This window comes from Osmerus eperlanus, chromosome 14, assembly GCF_963692335.1.
Source record: "Osmerus eperlanus chromosome 14, fOsmEpe2.1, whole genome shotgun sequence".
NCBI classification, from domain to species: Eukaryota; Metazoa; Chordata; class Actinopteri; order Osmeriformes; family Osmeridae; genus Osmerus; species Osmerus eperlanus.
Genome location: NC_085031.1, coordinates 7,833,595 through 7,851,685, shown reverse-complemented (window position 1 = coordinate 7,851,685; position 18,091 = coordinate 7,833,595). Strand labels below are relative to the sequence as shown.

The window sequence follows — 18,091 nt, the reverse complement described above, 5'->3', positions numbered from 1 at the left end:
AACTATTTAATTCAATAGTATGTATGTATCATACTGGTGTTTACCATGTTCATTGTTAGACCCAGGAAAAGACAAGTGTTGGTAAATTGTTAACACCGATGGAATTCAGGTTTATTTTACATAGAGAAAAAAGAAAAATAGCAACTTTTCAGAAGTTGTTTAGAGCGTCTCAGTAAACTGCTGGACAATCAAAACTGGAGCACTGAACATGTGTAGACTCTTGGGCTGCAGTTATAATTTTCAACTTCTAGATAGTTTTCGAAAACAGACAATAGCAAAGGCAGGGTATGTTGTCAATGTTCTTTCCAAATGGTAATACTGGTATGTAAACATTTCCAATATGCCATCTTGCAGAGCGCCATTAGAACACAAGTAATTTGCTCAATGTTCTTGTGGATTATTCACTAGCGCATCCTCTGTCGTTGAAATTTCTTGTGCTTGTTCTTTTTAACAACTTTGACAGTAGGAGCCTCCAGCTGTATCTGGACTGGCTTCTCCTCTGCAGGTGTCAGGAACACATCGGCGGTGACATCCTTGCTCACGTCTTCCTTTGCCTCTGTTCTCTTCAGCTTCTGCAGCTCTTTTACCATCTGCTTCTCCCTCAGCCTGGATGCTGTAGCCATCCGGATCAACCGTCGATGCTAAGGATATGAAGGAGGCGACCATAAATCAATCATGAAAGATCCATGCAAGCATCAGAAAAGTTCAATTGAGATCATGTTTATAGACGTTAACAGACTCAGTAGGTTCCCTGTCACTGATCATTTGTGTTCTTGGATGAAGTCATGTGGCCTTAGAGAATATATTACCGTATTGGGGGACTGAAAGTGTGGATTTTCAAAGAGGGTGGGGCCACCAAAACTACCCTGGAATATCTTAATAAGGTTGAGGACAAAACGAGGGCCAATTTCAACCAGTGCCGCATCCTCCTCAATGATCTGTAGGAGACAACAAACTCATTTTAAACAAAACCTCAGATGTTCCATTTCTTTTTCAGAGGATTAACCCTTGTGTTATCTTCGGGTCATTCTGACCCATCAGTCATTGTGACCCACCGTCGTATTGCGACAGATTTACCGCATACAAAGACAAAGTGAAGCATTTTATTTTAACCGTTGGGCTGTCTCAGACCCCCCACATTGCAAAGGTTAAAAGAAAATTATTTTAATTTGTTTTTGTATTGGGTAAAATTGGGTAAACACAACGATGGTTCGTTATGAACCTTTGGGTCATGTGACCCGAAGGCAGCACGAGGGTTAAACAAAATATGGATGAACACTTAAATTCCTTTTGCCAACCTGATAGTTTCTGAACCATATCCTGTTGTCTGCTATGGTAAACGTGAATACGTGGTCCACAAACGGCTGGCTTTTTGGGTGATACTGAGGAGTTGAAAATGTCTAGAAAAACAAGATAATGTGTCGCTGTGTATCCATTTCAGCATAACTTTAAATCTTGATGTATCCATTTTAGCATAACTTTAAATATTGATGTACATCAACTAACCTGGATGAATAATTCCTTCAGCAGTGCATAATGTGGCTCCTTGTCAAATTGCTAATAGACAGGGAACACAATTATTGTTATTATTGACATTGTCAAGACCCACACCAAGAACTGCAAGATAAGAGAAATCTTAAACACTCACAGGATCAAATGAAAGGAGGGGTCTGGATCCTTTGAGGCAGTTTCCTGTCATTTTGAGTTCAGCGAGTGTGTGAACTAAAGTAGAGGAAAAACACTACAAGTCAGAAAAGCATTTTGACATGTCCTAATCAGTTATGGATTGGGCCAACACAGGATATTTATGAAGTGCTGCAACATTACAAAACACTTATGGTTACTTACTATTCTGAACTAAGAACTTTGCAGAAGGTCCATGGGGAACATTAGCAATCCTGTAAAAAACAAGTTATTGTTGCATAATTCCGAAATGGTCAATGAGTAAAAAAGCTAAACATGGTTCAACCAAACCACAATACGCACCACATGTAAAGATCCTGCTTTTTCTTTGCTTCAAAGAACAGACATTTGTTGCAGTTCTTGATTTCACATACTTCATTTATGACGAAAAGTTTATCTTTTCTGTCCATTTTAGTATCTGTGAAAATGAAGCACATACACTTTAACATACAGTAGGCCTGCCCTACACCTTTCCTCAACAACGTCAGAGACTCTGAATTAAAGTGGAGTGAGACTACAGTACTAGAGAATAGGAGACTCAGACCTGCTTTAGTGTGCGGCATGATAGTCCTCAAGTCCTGCATCAAATGTCGGGTTCTGAAATTTATGCCTCTGGAAGAAAACACCAGAACTCTTTCTTTGTTTGTCCATTTGCCCTGGTAGGTGAAAAAAAGTGTCATAAGTTAGGTAAATGCAACACTGGTGCTAACGAGTTTATTGTATTGGCTAACCTGTTTGTTTGCTAGCTTTACTTGCTAGTGCTAGTGCTAACTACAGTAAGTAGTTATTGTAGGACCTTACCATAGAAACAGGTGCAGGGACGATTATTTCATTACTCCGCTCTTGCACAGTGGTACTTGGTGGCTGGTCTCCATTTTCGGCGAATTTAACTTTTTTCCCCTTTTCTCCACCTGGACTTGCTCTTCCACGTTTTCTCTTGAGCGGCGACATCTTGCTTTCAGTAAAATAAGCAGCGTGGTGCGAGCGTCGTAAGCAATCTAATGTCCGGTTTGTTTCCTTAAACCTTTTTCAGAATAAAAGTCATAAGACAAACTGTACTTTTATCCCCATTCAAAAGTAAACTTGCTTTCCCAAATTGCGAGGAAAACATCAAGGGAACAGTTAGATACATATTATCAAGATAATAAAATAGCTTAACATTAATGACGATAATGACTCAACGTAGCAAATATGAAGTCTATAATGATTCAACTATAATGATTAAAAATCTTTCATAGACCTTTTTAGCCTGGGGTCCAACTGCACACTTCTTTCCTCAGGCCCGTCTCATCCAGGTGTTACCGCCCCCGCTGGTCGGAGGATGTATTGTATTTATATTAATAATTAACGTTGAACTTCGGTTTTAGCATAAATGAAGTGTTAAGCGAAAACTTGCATAGCGGCAAGCGTTACGTTTGGCCAACATAAAAAAATATTGTTTTTAAATTATTAAAATATCTGTGTGGACCCACATTTATGTCGTTATCATAGTTTATGAAAATAAAGAGAGATCTCTTTAGAGATCGAACCCACTATGCCTTTGAGTATATAGTACTTATGCCATCGTTGATCTACGAACATTACGCCTCATGTATTCAGTTAGACTAACATATTTAATCAAATGTTTGATCGCCTTGAACAACGTTCTGCATCAACACCATACAGTATCCAGACACCAGCTATAGATTTGAGAAAGGTCAGCAAAAACAAAGCATTTTATGCTTTAAATAAAAGCGACACCACAAATACTTTAAAATAACATTGATATAAAAAAATATATTTTTAAGACACAGCAAGTGTGTCTCTCTGGTCTATTCATATGTGTTTATATAGATCTACTCCTCCTCCAACTCTTCATCTGGACAACAGTAGTATTCCACAAAGCAGATCTGTCCATCATCGTTCCTGATGAGGTACTGTAGAGACAGGAAACCTCGGCTGTCAGTCCTCACAGACACCTTACAGGACAGAGCCAATGCTTTGGTGGAAGGCTTTAGCAGAGACATCTTGTACCTGACAAGTAGAGTAGAATTGTATTATCCCTGGGGCAGAATTGCACCGTTACAGCCGCATTAAAAGATCCAGAATAAAAGTCTAAAACACAAGGCATGAGAGACCTGTTAGTTTGAGTCTTTGTGCACTGGAATAGCTCCATCATGTCAGAGTCTTTAGGGTAATCATAGTGGGCATTCCCAGAATTTCCAAATGTAGACAACCTATGCATGAAGGAAGAAGTCAGATGAAAAGCTAGTCTATACTCGTAGCATACAACAGAACACAAATGGGGGGGAAAATTGACATTATCCTCAAGGTCCAAATGCATGCTTGGCTTCATCACAGAGGCTTTCTTCAAACACACACTGATTAAAAAACAAAAACACCCCAATTAAAATCTAACCTGAAGTATGGTTGAATGGGGGACATGGTGATCTGCAGGACCTCACTGCTCATGTCCAGTTCAGAAAAAGCCTCCTTCAAGCTGTCAGACTGCAGAATCACTTTGTTGGTCACATTGGTGCTGCTGAACTCAAAGTCTATGGGATCCTCTTGTTCCTGGGTGTTGATTTTACACACTGTGACCACACCTGCCTCTTCAAGAAACAGGGTCAGAGGAAAGCCATAACCCTTGTAGCACATCCGCAAAGCAGTAGTTACTCCTGTCATAGAGAAACAAAAAAGATCTGTTAATAGAATCATTAGAAGTGGAATGCACAGTATCGAATTCTAGTCAAAAGTGTCAGAGAACATTCATGGTTGTTGTCACCTGGAACCATGCTTCCTCCAAAGATAGTAAGGCATTCCATAAGTACAGTCAGATTCACCTGAAAGCCCACTGCATCTTCTTTTATAGTGAATTCCTGGAATATTTCAGCCTAGCAAGAAAACCATGCAAATTAAAGATTCTCAACTACATACGAGTTGAGTGTTCACATGTTTGTTTTACAAGTCCACCACAACCTGAATGAAGGCATTGGCTTGAAGACATTTGGAGTCCTCCACAGTTACTTTGAGTCCATTTGGTGTGGCACTGAAGATAGCATAGTCTTTGAAGGCGATGGCTTTCAAGATATTGGATAGATTCCTTGCATTATCCAAACTGGCTACCAGGATATCTTGGTCATCTCCAGTTTGAGATTGAGTAGACAGGGGCATTTTATTACTGAAATGACGGACACACCTGAAAGAGTAAAGTGCAAAAAGTTCGTTAGCTAGCTAGCTTGTTATTTCTGTTGCTATTTCAATATAAACATCTCTAGTATTGACACTGATAATGATATCCACCGTAGGCTATCACAGCCAGAAACTGTTTTGTTTTAAATAGCTTACCAACAGTACACATCTGTATCCTTACCATAAAACCCCTGCAGTTTAGTTACGTCTCAATATTGGAGGATGCTGAGTTTAAAAAGAACTTCTTCTTTTGATATTATGGCAGATTGCAATACAACCAACATTTAAGAGGTGCATCATCGCCACCTACAGTTTGGGAGTGTCTGGCCGGCGGCTTACACCCATCCAGGGCTCTCACGCATTTAAACCATTGACTGTAAAAACAAGATTTCAGTTATTTCTCACGCTCTCACTCAACGCGTTTCAAACGCATTTCAAAAATTTCTCACGCTACATACAATTAATCAATTAATGGACGAAGCGCAGATTTCTGCCGAGTTGTTAGTCAGTTGTTACCCCCCCCCCCCCCCCCATAGATTCATAGCTTACACTTAAACTTCCAGGAGAAATATCAAATTAATTGATTGCATATGTTTTATAAACTGAACTCAAATCATAAATTGTAAAGCCTATTGTAAACTGTACAATGCTGTAAAATGTATATTGTGAAATGTCATCATCGCCTCCAAAGATTTTTCCGATGTAGCCTATAGATCTCTACATAGGCCCTACTTACAAAATAAATAAATAAATATATATAGCAAAGAACTCAATATTAACAGGCTGTCGCATGTGTCTTCCGAGTAGGCTAGTTGAGCCTACTTCAGATGAACTACTAATATTACTTTTTGTTTAATAGTTTCTTTTAATTTAATACATTTACAGAATGGAGAAAAATATAATATTTCTAATGCAAATTGAATACATCTGATGTTACAAATATAGTGGTAATATTTTATGGAAGAAATGTTAACACCCCTTCTTTGATGCCTATTTGTCACTATTCCCGCCTCAGCAGCAGGTTTTTCTTCAGTCGTCAGAATTAATTCGGTCCATTCAACGATCAGAAGCACACCTGACGCCACGTGGAACGCCACCAAGAGTTATTCAAGGCTACCTTATACAGTAGGTATCTTCAATGATTTTTAGATTTTTAAAAATCTATGTAAGATGTTGTCTGACGGTCAAACCAATTACGTTATTTTTAAGAAATACACTCGAAATCAACACTTTATTCCACAGTCGAGACTTGATTAGCTAGCAATTATGCGCGTGCACATTTCATCTAAACAGTTGTTAAATTAACAATTAACTTTTTACCTTCTATCCTTGTTCATGTTTTTAAACCACATACGGAAATATATAATGGAGAACGTTGCTAACTATAATCTAGTTTACTGGCGGTAATAGCTAGCTAGCTAACTTGAATCGTGTGGTAGCTGCTGTAGCTACATTGAAATGGTGTGCAACAAGGAGGAAACTATTAATTGCAATCTGGCATTAGTTCCGAGTGGTCTGTAAAATATAGAACTAGGGTGATTTGGATGTAACCAGTCAGTTAGCTAGTATTTAAAGTACGTAAGCAATTTATTGGGCTAATTTGGCAAGGTAAGTAGGTTATGGCTAGTTCTTGGAACATGTTGGCCATGAATCATGCGTTCAGCAGCACGTGGCCTCTGACTGATTTGACCTAATTTGGGAAAGGTGCATAGGTTTACTGGCAAACATGTTTAATACTCTTTTAACCGACAAGCATTTCTATGATAACTTGATGCTTGCCGTAAGCATTTAATAATTACAATGATGTATGTTAAAAGAGAATATTTCACACCTAACTAGCTATCACGTTCATCTTAATTGCAGGCAGCCACTCCAGTGAAAATGGACGACTGGGTAGAAGAGGTAAGCTATTATAAGTAGAACAGCATTGACACGTGATGCTAGTTTGATTCAAACGACTGTTTTCCAATTGCTTTTTTGTTTTTTTTCAGGATGCCAGTACCACTTTTGCCAGCAATAAATCAAATATTGGTCGGTAAAGTCTGATGTTTTGAATACGGATTACTCATTTCAACAGTTTATTGGTGTTTCTGAAAAGAGACCAGCAGATAATAAATGTGAGATTGATTGCACTCAAATTCTGTTTTGTAAAATGGTACGTTTTTATAGATTTTATTTGTATTTGATCTTATGTAGCTGTAGATAATCGAGGCAGCTCTTGGAACAATGGAGGTGGAGACTTTGGAAGAGGTGGTAGCAGAGGTGAATCTCCTGTCAATTAAAAGCAAATGGCACATTTTCTTGATAAGTTTTCATCATTTAATTCATTTTTAAATATTTTGTCCTCATCAGGCAGGGGAGGGTCCAAGAGTTTATTCTCTTTTGGTATGTTTCATTAACTTAATGAATGTCAAAAAAATCTACTCATGTACTCCTTTACATACTAAAAGCCTTTTTTCTTCTTTTGAGCAGGGACTGATGAAAATGAGAATAGTAAGTACTGAAAATCTTTCATTAGTTATTCTGGATCATCCTTTAACTCTAGCATCTCCTGCAGTTGCCATTGGCCTTGATGCTGTCCTGATTACCCCCTACTCTTTAATTCAAGCAGCTGTGTAGTGGTTTCTCCTGGTGTACCTCACTAAATGGGATACCTTTTCACAGCGTTTTGGAGATGTCTGTACAACATTATGTATGTGTATTTACGTCAAGGGTCATATTCAACTGTACAGAACAGAAGTTTACTGTTAGGGTCCCAACATATTTATACATTAATTGCCTGGCTTCAGTGTTTTGTACCATGCCATTTGTCTTTTGATACTATCCCAAAATTGACCTGATTAATCTTTCTGGGCATTTTAAACTTGATTGACTGGAGTTTACTGTGTTCACCTTAGATGTTGATGGGGGCAGCTTTGGGAACAGAGGAGGTGGGAGGGGAGTCTTTGGTGGAAGAGGAGGCAGGGGTAAGTGTTTAATTGGATCCAAAGCTATTTGAACATGGAGTATACTGAAATGTAAAATTAACCTGCAACACTGCTTTCTCACCAGGAGGTGGCAGAGGGTCAAGGGGAGGTGGTGGATTCAGTAACGGTAAGATTAGTCTTGTTCTATACTATCCTATATCATGGCTGTGATTTGGCTCATTCATTGTCTGGCATGTGTCCTTTCATTCCATTCATTAGTTTTGCTAATAGTATCTTGTGTATGGATGTCACCTTGGCTGGTGTTATTTATAAGCGTTTTTGTTTTAGGTAGTGAAGATGGTGGAAGAGGCGACTTTGGCAGTGGAGGAGGTAGTTGATTATGCAAATGGAACAATTATATGCAGTATTATGACACCATGATATGAAATGGTGACTCCTTTATGAAATTTCTTTGTTACACTAGGTTACCGTGGAAGAGATGAAGAAGTATTTTCTAAAGGTTCCAAGTATTATAATTAATTTTCAATTTTAATAATAATAAATTGATAGAAAAGACCCATTTTGATATACTATTATCTGTTTAGCCAGGGATGGGGAAGGGGGAGGAGATATGGAAAATGCAGGTTAGTCTCTGGTCTTATGTGTCTTCAAATTCTAAATGTTTGTGAAGTACTTGAATGGCCTGAAGGACAAATCTAATTTTGAATGTCCCCAGGTCCACCAAAGGTGACCTACGTACCTCCAGCCCTCTCTGAAGAGGAGGACTCAATTTTTGCCCATTACGAGTCGGGAATCAACTTTGACAAGTACGACAACATCCTAGTGGATGTTAGTGGCAGCAATCCCCCAAAGGCCATCATGGTAAGCAGGACAACACTGTGTGTATGCCACTTTTAATACTCTTTATGTTTATTGTATGCACCTGCCCACTAAAGCAAATTCCTCAGCAAATAAACCTGATTCTTCTAGAGCAGTGGTTCTCAATCCTGGTCCTCGGGCCCTCCTGCCCTGCATGTTTTAGATGTTTCCCTGCTCCAAAACACCTGATTCAAATAAATGGGTCATTATCAATCTCAACAGAAGCCTTATAATGACCCATTCTTTTAATCAGGTGTTTTGGAGCAGGGAAATATCTAAAACATGCAGGCTAGGGGGGGCATAAGGACCAGGATTGAGAACCACTGTACTAGAGTATTGACTGTCATTTGAATAGAACATCATTCTGATATTACACCACTGGGGGTGTGCATTGTTCTCAATATGTTATGAAGTTATTCATTGACCCTCGGTTTATTTCCTCAGACATTTCAAGAGGCAGCCTTGTGCGACACCTTGAACAGAAATGTCAGCAAGTCTGGCTATGTGAAGCCCACTCCGGTACAAAAGCATGGTATCCCTATTATTGCTGTAGGGAGAGACCTGATGGCTTGTGCCCAGACAGGTTCAGGAAAAACGGTGTGTTTTGTATATACATATAAGACCATGGTTGAGGGTGACACGGTCCCAGTCCCCTAACCCTCTGACGATGTCTTTTAGGCTGCTTTCTTGCTGCCAATCCTGCAGAAGCTGATGGCGGATGGTGTCGCCGCCAGTCAGTTCAGTGAGTTACAGGAGCCTGAGGCCATCATAGTAGCCCCTACCCGGGAGCTGATCAATCAGATCTATATGGAGGCCAGGAAGTTTGCCCACGGGTATGTAGTCTTCATCACGGTGTTTATTAGGTCTGTGCAGAGATGCCACTGCCTGCATGTGTACAATACCAGACATCATCTGTACAGCTAAAACATTTAAAACCAGAAGTGGGTGTGGCATCAACCAAAACAGCTTTCCGTCTTTCCAAACTTCTCTTCAAAGCTACACAGCAGGAGGCTTCCCTGACCGTGTCTTTCTTTATGTGATGCATAGGACTTGTGTGCGTCCAGTGGTAGTTTACGGTGGCATAAGCACCGGTTACACGATCAGAGAGGTGTTAAAGGGCTGCAACGTGTTATGTGGGACTCCAGGAAGACTGCTGGACATTATTGGTAGAGGAAAGGTATAGACGCACATTGACACTTCAATTTGAACAGTACAGCCCTTGCCTTAATTCTGTGGGCTAAAAACTCTGCCAAAATTGTACTGTGGAGAAGATGAGCATAACTATCCCATCTCTCAAGGTTGGCCTCAGCAAGCTGAAATACCTGGTGCTGGATGAGGCAGACAGAATGTTGGACATGGGGTTTGAGCCAGACATGAGGAAGCTGGTGGGCTCCCCTGGCATGCCCTCCAAAGAGCAGCGGCAGACCCTTCTGTTCAGCGCCACCTATCCTGAGGACATCCAGAGGTCTGCTTGTTTTGGACAACATACAGCCATATATGGTTTCATTTGATAGTTGACATTGAAACAACATATTATTAATAAATTATGACTACAAGCCTGTATCTGACCTAAAATATATGTTGTATAATACTTTATTAAAATGTTTTGTCACTGCAGGTTGGCTGCTGACTTCCTGAAGACTGATTACCTGTTTCTGGCGGTGGGCGTGGTGGGTGGAGCATGTAGTGACGTGGAGCAGGTGGTTCTCCAGGTGGACAAGTTCTCCAAGAGACAGCAACTGTTGGATGTCCTCAAGACTACAGGTACTCAACATCAACTTCAGCCATGACTTAAGTTCCTAAACGAATACAGATTCATTGGTATGTTTAACTGCAGGTACTGATCGCACAATGGTGTTCGTGGAAACCAAGAGACAGGCTGACTTCATTGCAACCTTCCTCTGTCAGGAGAAAGTTTCTACTACAAGCATTCATGGGTACAGTTTATCATGCATCATGTCCCCTCAAATGATCTAGTGCAACTGAGACGATGGTGTATGTTTTATACTGTTGTCTTGTAACAGTGATCGTGAGCAGAGGGAGCGAGAGCAGGCACTCAATGACTTCCGCACAGCCAAATGTCCTGTACTGGTGGCCACTTCCGTGGCTGCCCGCGGCCTGGACATCGATCACGTCCAGCATGTTGTGAACTTTGACCTCCCCAACAATATAGATGAGTACGTCCACCGCATTGGTAGAACGGGCCGTTGTGGGAATACCGGACGAGCAGTGTCGTTTTTCGACCCGCAAAACGACATCCAGCTGGCCCGCTCTATGGTCAAAGTACTCTCTGGGGTAGGTCTCTTGTCTTTGCCGACCGTAGTGTCTGAAACGGCATCTTGATCCAAGCAACACTTTTTAATGCCTGTGAACTTTGACAGGCCCAGCAGGAGGTGCCCTCGTGGCTTGAAGAACTGGCCTTTAGTGCCCATGGAACCTCAGGTTTCAATCCCAGAGGAAGCACCTTTGCCTCTACTGATAGTAGGAAGGTATGTATTTTAAGTGATTCATTTTAAAACTTCTAAAACATGTAGGGTGTTGTACATGCTTTAATTGGATGTCTGTTGCACCAGGGGGGTTCTTTCCCGAGTGAGGCCTCAAGCCAGCCTGCAGCCCAAACCACAGGTGGTGGTGATGATGATGACTGGGAGTGAAGCTCAAGCTGTGTTCTTTCAGTTTTGGTTTTCAAGACAGCTTTCGTTCAGTGTTACTTTTACCTTTTTTATATTGTTTGAACATAATTTCGTCTTAATCAGAAACTGTTAATTGCTTGAACCTGGTCTGAGATGAATCTTATTGGTTAATGTGATGGGCATTTGAATTGTGATTTAAGCTTTCTTCTATAATTTTACCTCACAAATTCTGTGTAGATCTAGCAGTGTGTGTTTTCATTGTAGACATATGGTGTTGGAAAAGCATGTGTTTCCTGGTGTTGACTGTAATTTATGTAAGCAATCATAACTTACTCCAGTAAAGGATATTGTGGTTCTGTTCACTGATTTGATACGATCTCTGTCAGTGTTTTTCTTTCTACATGGAGACAACTGATAATTAGTTACCGTTGGCACTTCCTCTTTATCGCTGTTGTGAGCAATGTAGACTGAAGTCGTACTAGGTTTTTTTCTTATTCAGTTTCAAGTTAAGAAAGAGGGAAATAAGTTCCTATCAAATTCATTGGATGTCACTTAATTTTAAAGTTATTCTTGCTAAAGTTTAAAGATGTACTTTTCGTTATTGTACATTCTCCTGACGCCAGCTCTTGCAACAGGTACCTAAACCTTAACAAACTTGAATGTATTTAAGACAGTTTTAGCATTTGAATAAGCCTTGCTTTTACAAATGTAAAGAATTTGTATGGTTTCTAAGTGATCATTTTAAGTAAAGAAATAATGATTATGCTTGAGACCTCCACTATGTATAAGATCTTAATTTTTATTAACTTGGTTTGAAAATAACATTCAATTGTTTGTTGCTTGAAGTTATCCCACAAGACCCATACATTGAACTGGGTTCTGATATCAAGATCTTGTTCAAGAGTAAAGCATTATCGAACAGCCATGGGCAAATCTACTGGACTTTAAATAACAAACGGATAAATGAAGGCTTCTATGAAACCATCAACTCCACCTCTTCTGCTGTATACCTTCATAATTTTACTCTTCAGAAAGCAGTTGTGCAATGTCACAGCATGACTGGACAAGTCTTGGGTGGAACCATTATCAGAACATACCGTTAGTAAATTCTAATGCATACATTTGAAAATTTGTAAAAAAAAGTTTGTAGAAAAAGTATTTCATGTCTTGGTCTCACTGATCCATGGTTACATTGTGTTTTTATTTATCAACAGAGAAGCCCACCAACATATCATGTATCACATACATTTCAAAAAAGAAGGTTATGTGTAATTGGGTGTTGTACTCTTCAATGAACGTGAACTACATTGTGTATAGGAAATGGTAATACCTTTTGGCCTTTGTTTTGTATTTCCTCATTACATTTATGTATTTTGCTACAATGTCTTCTATTGAATGTTTTCTTCAGCATTGGGGAGTTGTACAATGTCAGCTGCAGCACAGACAAACTGTCTTGCACCTTTGACAGAACATCATCTAATCCCTGTACTGTCACTGTGAGAGCCAAAACCATAGCCTGGGAAGTTGATTCAAACTCGTATCAATTAGACTTATGGAATACAGGTATGTATAAAAGTATTGTAAATGCACAGGACAAAATACAACCAATACAACATCCTGTAATTTGAAGAATTTGCAATATTTGTATAAAATACTCTGATTTGTTTCCAGTTAAGCCTGAACCTCCAGAGAATGTCAAAGCAGATATGATTCCTTTCTCTAACCATTTGAAAGTTAAATGGGACAGACCAGAGGGAAAATCTTTTTACTTCTCCATTATAAACTGTCAAGTTAAGTATGCTCAGGTATGCAAAGATATGTATTATATTGTTACATCTATATTTCCAGTATCTGGTGCTCAAGAACATATTCATTGGTGGACATTTCAACTACCATTTAGGTTTTAGTTTCTAGTTTTCTCATCCTGTTTCAATCCTTAGCTGACTACTGAAATTTGGGTTTTATGTTTTTTGTCTAGTATATGGTAAATACAACAATAGATAAACAGGCTCTCAGTGGCAATCTGACCATTGAGGTAATGGAGCCATGCACCAACCACACCATCTCTGTTCGATGTAATTTGGGCAAAGGTCACTGGAGTGAATGGAGCCGGGAGGCAACGGTCCTATCTCATCTGAAAGGTAAGGAATGTTCTATCTAAATACACTTGATTAGAAGCACACTACTTATATTTAACAAATCCATACACTTTGAAAGGAAGACAAATTTGATTTGGTAAATATAAGTAGTGTGCTTCTAATCAAGTGAATTTAGATCCATAAAGGGGAGGAACATTGTGGAGAGAAGATTATAAGAGCTTGTTTAACTTGTTCCATGTTGCGCTCTGATTACAGCCACTTGGGGTATGATACATTTGCGCATTCATCTGATCGTATGATAACCTTGACAGATTCCTCAAGAAAATCTATATTGTAATTCATGGAATCTGTGTGTGTGTCTTAACGAATTTGTATCTGCAAATCTTATAGTGGTATTTTAAATTGGCTTTAGTCGAACTCATTAGCTCGAGAACCAGGCACTGCAACGTTGTTTATTTGCAGGTGTGTAGTTGGAAATGCAGGGGTTGTGACATTTATTGTAACCCAACCTTCTCTAGAAGGATATGACAATTATCGTCTCACTGTTATTAGTCCTTTACGTTTTCCATTTATTTATACTGTAGGTCACAAGATTTCTTGTTATTACAGAGCCCCTAGATTAAAAGGGGGGACCAGAATTATTTTACAATTTAAATACATTAGCAAATGAACTCTACCCCTGCTCTATTGTTAACAGTGAATGCTGTTCAGCTCCATCTATGGAGAAAGATAGAGGCACCAGATGATTCTGGGACAAGAAGAGTGTTGTTTATGTGGAAGGTAAGATGTCAAGACAATATTTACAATGTCTTGGGTCACAATTTATGTAGTCATGTATGTATAATTGGGATTAACTAAGTATTCTGTCTTTCACCCCATAGGGGATTTCAGCTTTGTGCAAGGCTATAGATGGGTACAGCCTAGAAGTTTTTTCTGGTGGCAGTCTAAAACCCAGTAGCCTTTTTAACACAACTCAGGATACACTTTCTGTTCTCCTGGGCAAGGCAGCACACATAGTCACCCTCACTGCCTTTCATGGTGACATCCTATTTCAAGAACAGTCAACATATGTGCCTGCCACCGGAGAGAGTAAGATATTTAATGTTGTGATGTAGCAATACCTCTGTGTTTCCCCTAGGTTTACAGCTTTGGGGTGGGGGGGGGGGGGGGGGGCGCGACCATGTAGAGCAGTGGTTCTCAACCCTGGTCCTCAAGTACCCCCTGTCCTGCATGTTTTAGATGTTTCCCTGCTCCGACACACCTGATTCAAATTAATGGGTCGTTATCTAGTTATACAGAAGCCTGCTAACGACCATTCATTTGAATCAGGTGTGTTGGAACAGGGAAACATTTAAAACATGCAGGACAGGGGGTACTTGAGAACCACTGATGTAGAGACATGGTCGCCCGACCATGTAGAGACAGAAATGGGAGTCAGGTGGCTGAGTGGTTAGGGAATCGGGCTAGTAATCTGAAGGTTGCCAGTTCGATTCCTGGCCGTGCAAAATGACGTTGTGTCCTTGGGCAAGGCACTTCACCCTACTTGCCTCAGGGGGAATGTCCCTGTACTTACTGTAAGTTGCTCTGGATAAGAGCGGCTAAATGACTAAATGTAAATGACATGCCGTCGTGTAAATAATATAAATAACAAGGCCATTTAGTTTGTTTAATAAAAGAGCAAGCTATAGACCTGTTTTATAGGGAAGGTAACCTTAAATGCCTTATTTTGTGATCAGGCATTTATTTTTATTAATCTATAAAAAAAAATATTTAAAAAAATATATAATGTAATGATAGGGGAAACACTGCCTCTCTAAATCACGCCTTAATACAGTGATGGATATATAGTCTATATTTAAAAAAGGTTTTCTATTGAATGATTTAAGGCCTCTCTATGCTTTAGCCTTGTGTGTCATGTTTATTTGTGTGTGTGTCAGGTCTCCCCCAAGTTAAGGAACTCCATGCCTTGGTCCTCCGTGGTGATTTTGTGGTCACCTGGGCTCCTCCTGACCAGCCTGTCAGTACCTATGTTGTGGACTGGAACACGGAAGTGGGCCCACACAACTGGATAGACACCAGGAACACAAACATCTTACTAACTGGTACTGTAGGTTATGTGTTGGCTAGTTGGGAGGGCTGATGTATAAATGAATAGTACTTGAATAGTTCATATCCTTCTAAATATATTGCATGTGGTTTATTTAGTGCATTATGCAGACCTCATCATACGTATACCTTTTTCATTCAGGCTAAATCATTCAGGCTAAATCAGTTAGGCACGTCTCTTTTCTGACTCATATCAAAAAGCTTTATGAGTTGGTTATTGTTGTTCACACCACATCATCGACTCATCTACTCCTTTTCACAATCAAATCTCTCTGACACACAGGGCTGCTATCATGTCAACTATACAATGTGTCAGTCACCCCACTCTTCCATGACAGATCTGGACAGGAAAACAGAGTTCAGATATGCTCTAGCGAAGGAGGTACGTATGGTATTTAAATAATTTCCTTTTGTGCACTCAAAGACACTACTGTTTAAAAAGGATGATAATCCTATTCCTGTTTTCAAACCTAGTTCCAGGAATTGTCTCTACTGATGTCATCCCCCAAGATATAAGTGCTCGGGTAAACTGGACTGTGTTGCCAAAGACCGAATGTCGCGGGGCAGTCGTCAACTATACTGTGTTCTACTGGAACAACATTGGCCCTAAACTCAGTAAGTTCCCTGGAACTTTAGTCATATGTTTACATTACAACATGGCAAATGTGGTTTGGGTGTTGATGACTGTCTTCTCTCCTTCCCAGATATAACTGTAGAAAGACATAAGCAGGAAGTCCTTTTGGAGGGCCTCCAGCCAGGCATGCATTACAGCTTCTACGTCACAGCCAACACTGTCACCCGGGCAACCAACAGCAGTGTGACTTCCTTTTTCACCAACAAATATGGTAGGTTACAATTTCCTACAACCAACCTTAGAGACACCTATTGAATTAGTATGGTCCATAGTTGTGCTGGATTTAATTCAATGTTGTAGCTCATTCAATACATTATCCTTCTCCTTTCCTGTAGATCTTTTCTTTATTAAAACACTTAGTGTCTGCGGAGGCCTTTTCATAATCTGTGTCCTCTTTACTGGACTCTGCTGCGTCATCCAGTAAGCCACTGACGTCTTGATTCCATTTAATCACAACATTTGTTGGATTTAAGCAATCCATTTGTAGGTTACCCTTTCCTTTATTTCACATATTTAATCTTTGTTTCACTGTGTTTGCTGATATAAGTCATTTGATGTTCCAGGTGGAAGAGTATCCTGGGAAAGATGGTGCCTGACCCTGGTCACAGTTCCTTGGCTCAGTGGCTCTCTCAGAACTCCCAGCAGGTAAACGGAATCCTAAAGGCGTTCAGAAATGCTCTAAATCAAACTTCCATTTTGTTGTCGTAAATGCATAAATTATCATATTCTTTTAATATTATCTCTAACGGAACATTTAAATGGGGTATTATGCAGTCATCACTGTCAATTTAGTCTATTCTTTTGAATTATCATCATCAAGTTGTTTCAGTTGCGTGACCAGTCTCATCATTCCAGGTTGAAGTTCCATTCACCTCCAATTTTCTGTGCTTTCTTTTCAGAAACATTTCCTTATGACTCAACAAATGTGTCCCTCCAACAAACCTCATGAACATGAGAAGATCTACCACTGCAAGGTGGACACAATGGCAAGTGACAGTAGCTTTGAGTCTGGTGGAGATAAGGAACAACCGGCTGGAGCCATGAAGTTCATCGGTGCCCAACCTGAGGAAGAGCTGAGCTCTGGTTGTGGTAGCAGGACCTTTTGTGAGTGGGAACCCAGAGAGGAGAGATTTGACGCTGACCCGAACCCTCCTAGCCTCCAGACACCATGTGGGGAGGACAAAATGAAGACAATGACTTTTGAGGACTCTTTTAAACCACAAGCCTTGAATACTTGTGTCCACAGCCCTTATTGGAACCAAGATCCCGTGGAGAGATTAGGTGCATGGACAGGAGAGACGAGGTTGCTTTCCAACAAAGAGTAAGCATATATGACTTTGGATACGTTACAACAGAGCAAAGGGTAAAAGAGAAGAGAAACCAACGTTTAACCACACTCCTTCTGTAATTTATTTGGACGGATGCAATTTTGGGGCCTGGGAAGCTTTGTAACACAGGTACAAACATGGTATATTTTAAAATAAAAAAAGAAACTGATCAATTCTTAATGCAGCAAAATTAGTTCTTTGTTTCTAGTATTCAGTTATATCTGCATACAAATAATTTTATGTAAAGCATAGATTGAAACTGAAATATATTGAACATGTAATATAGGATACATTGGTACAAATATATATGGCTTGTATAGATTATAGATACAATTTGTTCAGTCAAGACACATGTGATTTGAGCATTTATTGATAACCATAGACATGGAAATAGGTTCTGCCTCTAGCATTAGCGAGCAACATAAATAGAACATGAGGCAGGGAGCAAATAGAGAAAACATTCCCCTGATGGCCAGGAACACACAGACAAGCCTGGGGAGATGGGGCAGTTGAAGGGTGGCAGCAGCACAATAATACAACTGGGAGTGAGTTTAGGAGAAACCATGCAGCCCTATTGGACATGGGCCAATGGGCTTGAAGCAGGCTAACACAAGTGTAGTTGATGTGTAAAGAGGTGCGCTGCCAGAGTGCC

The 18,091-nt window shown here is 39.9% G+C and overlaps 4 protein-coding genes across 8 annotated transcripts; 2 read left to right on the top strand and 2 right to left on the bottom strand.

Annotated features, from left to right (window-relative positions):
- Positions 1 to 82: 82 nt before the first annotated feature.
- Positions 83 to 2,713, bottom strand: bxdc2 (brix domain containing 2). Its single transcript, XM_062478598.1, has 9 exons — positions 2,485 to 2,713; positions 2,228 to 2,339; positions 1,987 to 2,101; positions 1,849 to 1,898; positions 1,649 to 1,722; positions 1,507 to 1,557; positions 1,299 to 1,400; positions 810 to 938; positions 83 to 641 (listed from the first exon to the last, which is right to left on the bottom strand). Exons 1-9 carry the CDS (start codon positions 2,632 to 2,634, stop codon positions 405 to 407), a joined length of 1,020 nt encoding a protein of 339 aa, XP_062334582.1. The 5' UTR covers positions 2,635 to 2,713; the 3' UTR covers positions 83 to 404.
- A 476-nt stretch (positions 2,714 to 3,189) lies between these two features.
- Positions 3,190 to 5,184, bottom strand: rad1 (RAD1 homolog (S. pombe)). Its single transcript, XM_062477870.1, has 6 exons — positions 5,036 to 5,184; positions 4,642 to 4,861; positions 4,448 to 4,556; positions 4,082 to 4,340; positions 3,801 to 3,899; positions 3,190 to 3,696 (listed from the first exon to the last, which is right to left on the bottom strand). The coding sequence occupies exons 2-6, from the start codon at positions 4,834 to 4,836 to the stop codon at positions 3,519 to 3,521; spliced, it is 840 nt and encodes a 279-aa protein (XP_062333854.1). The 5' UTR covers positions 4,837 to 4,861; positions 5,036 to 5,184; the 3' UTR covers positions 3,190 to 3,518.
- A 657-nt stretch (positions 5,185 to 5,841) lies between these two features.
- Positions 5,842 to 12,037, top strand: ddx4 (DEAD (Asp-Glu-Ala-Asp) box polypeptide 4). 5 transcript variants are annotated; one of them, XM_062478561.1, is made up of 21 exons: positions 5,842 to 5,979; positions 6,718 to 6,752; positions 6,845 to 6,885; positions 7,051 to 7,116; positions 7,207 to 7,239; positions 7,324 to 7,347; positions 7,752 to 7,820; positions 7,906 to 7,947; positions 8,109 to 8,150; positions 8,245 to 8,280; positions 8,366 to 8,404; positions 8,497 to 8,642; positions 9,084 to 9,236; positions 9,318 to 9,472; positions 9,687 to 9,816; positions 9,938 to 10,104; positions 10,258 to 10,403; positions 10,477 to 10,576; positions 10,664 to 10,934; positions 11,021 to 11,128; positions 11,213 to 12,037. In XM_062478561.1, exons 2-21 carry the CDS (start codon positions 6,736 to 6,738, stop codon positions 11,291 to 11,293), a joined length of 1,866 nt encoding a protein of 621 aa, XP_062334545.1. In that variant the 5' UTR covers positions 5,842 to 5,979; positions 6,718 to 6,735; the 3' UTR covers positions 11,294 to 12,037. The 5 variants fall into 5 exon arrangements, with proteins under 5 accessions (XP_062334545.1, XP_062334542.1, XP_062334543.1 ...); XM_062478558.1 differs by having other exon boundaries at positions 5,852 to 5,979; positions 7,327 to 7,347; XM_062478559.1 differs by having other exon boundaries at positions 5,852 to 5,979; positions 7,324 to 7,351; positions 7,768 to 7,820.
- Positions 12,038 to 12,084: 47 nt separating this feature from the next.
- Positions 12,085 to 17,613, top strand: LOC134034179 (interleukin-31 receptor subunit alpha-like; the record flags this gene model as incomplete). Its single annotated transcript, XM_062478562.1, has 14 exons — positions 12,085 to 12,370; positions 12,487 to 12,595; positions 12,681 to 12,835; positions 12,944 to 13,077; positions 13,251 to 13,413; positions 14,069 to 14,151; positions 14,253 to 14,460; positions 15,309 to 15,473; positions 15,761 to 15,859; positions 15,952 to 16,092; positions 16,182 to 16,322; positions 16,447 to 16,531; positions 16,675 to 16,756; positions 17,011 to 17,613. Coding segments are annotated over 14 exons (2,277 nt in total), but the record flags the coding sequence as incomplete, so codon positions are not given.
- Positions 17,614 to 18,091: the final 478 nt, after the last annotated feature.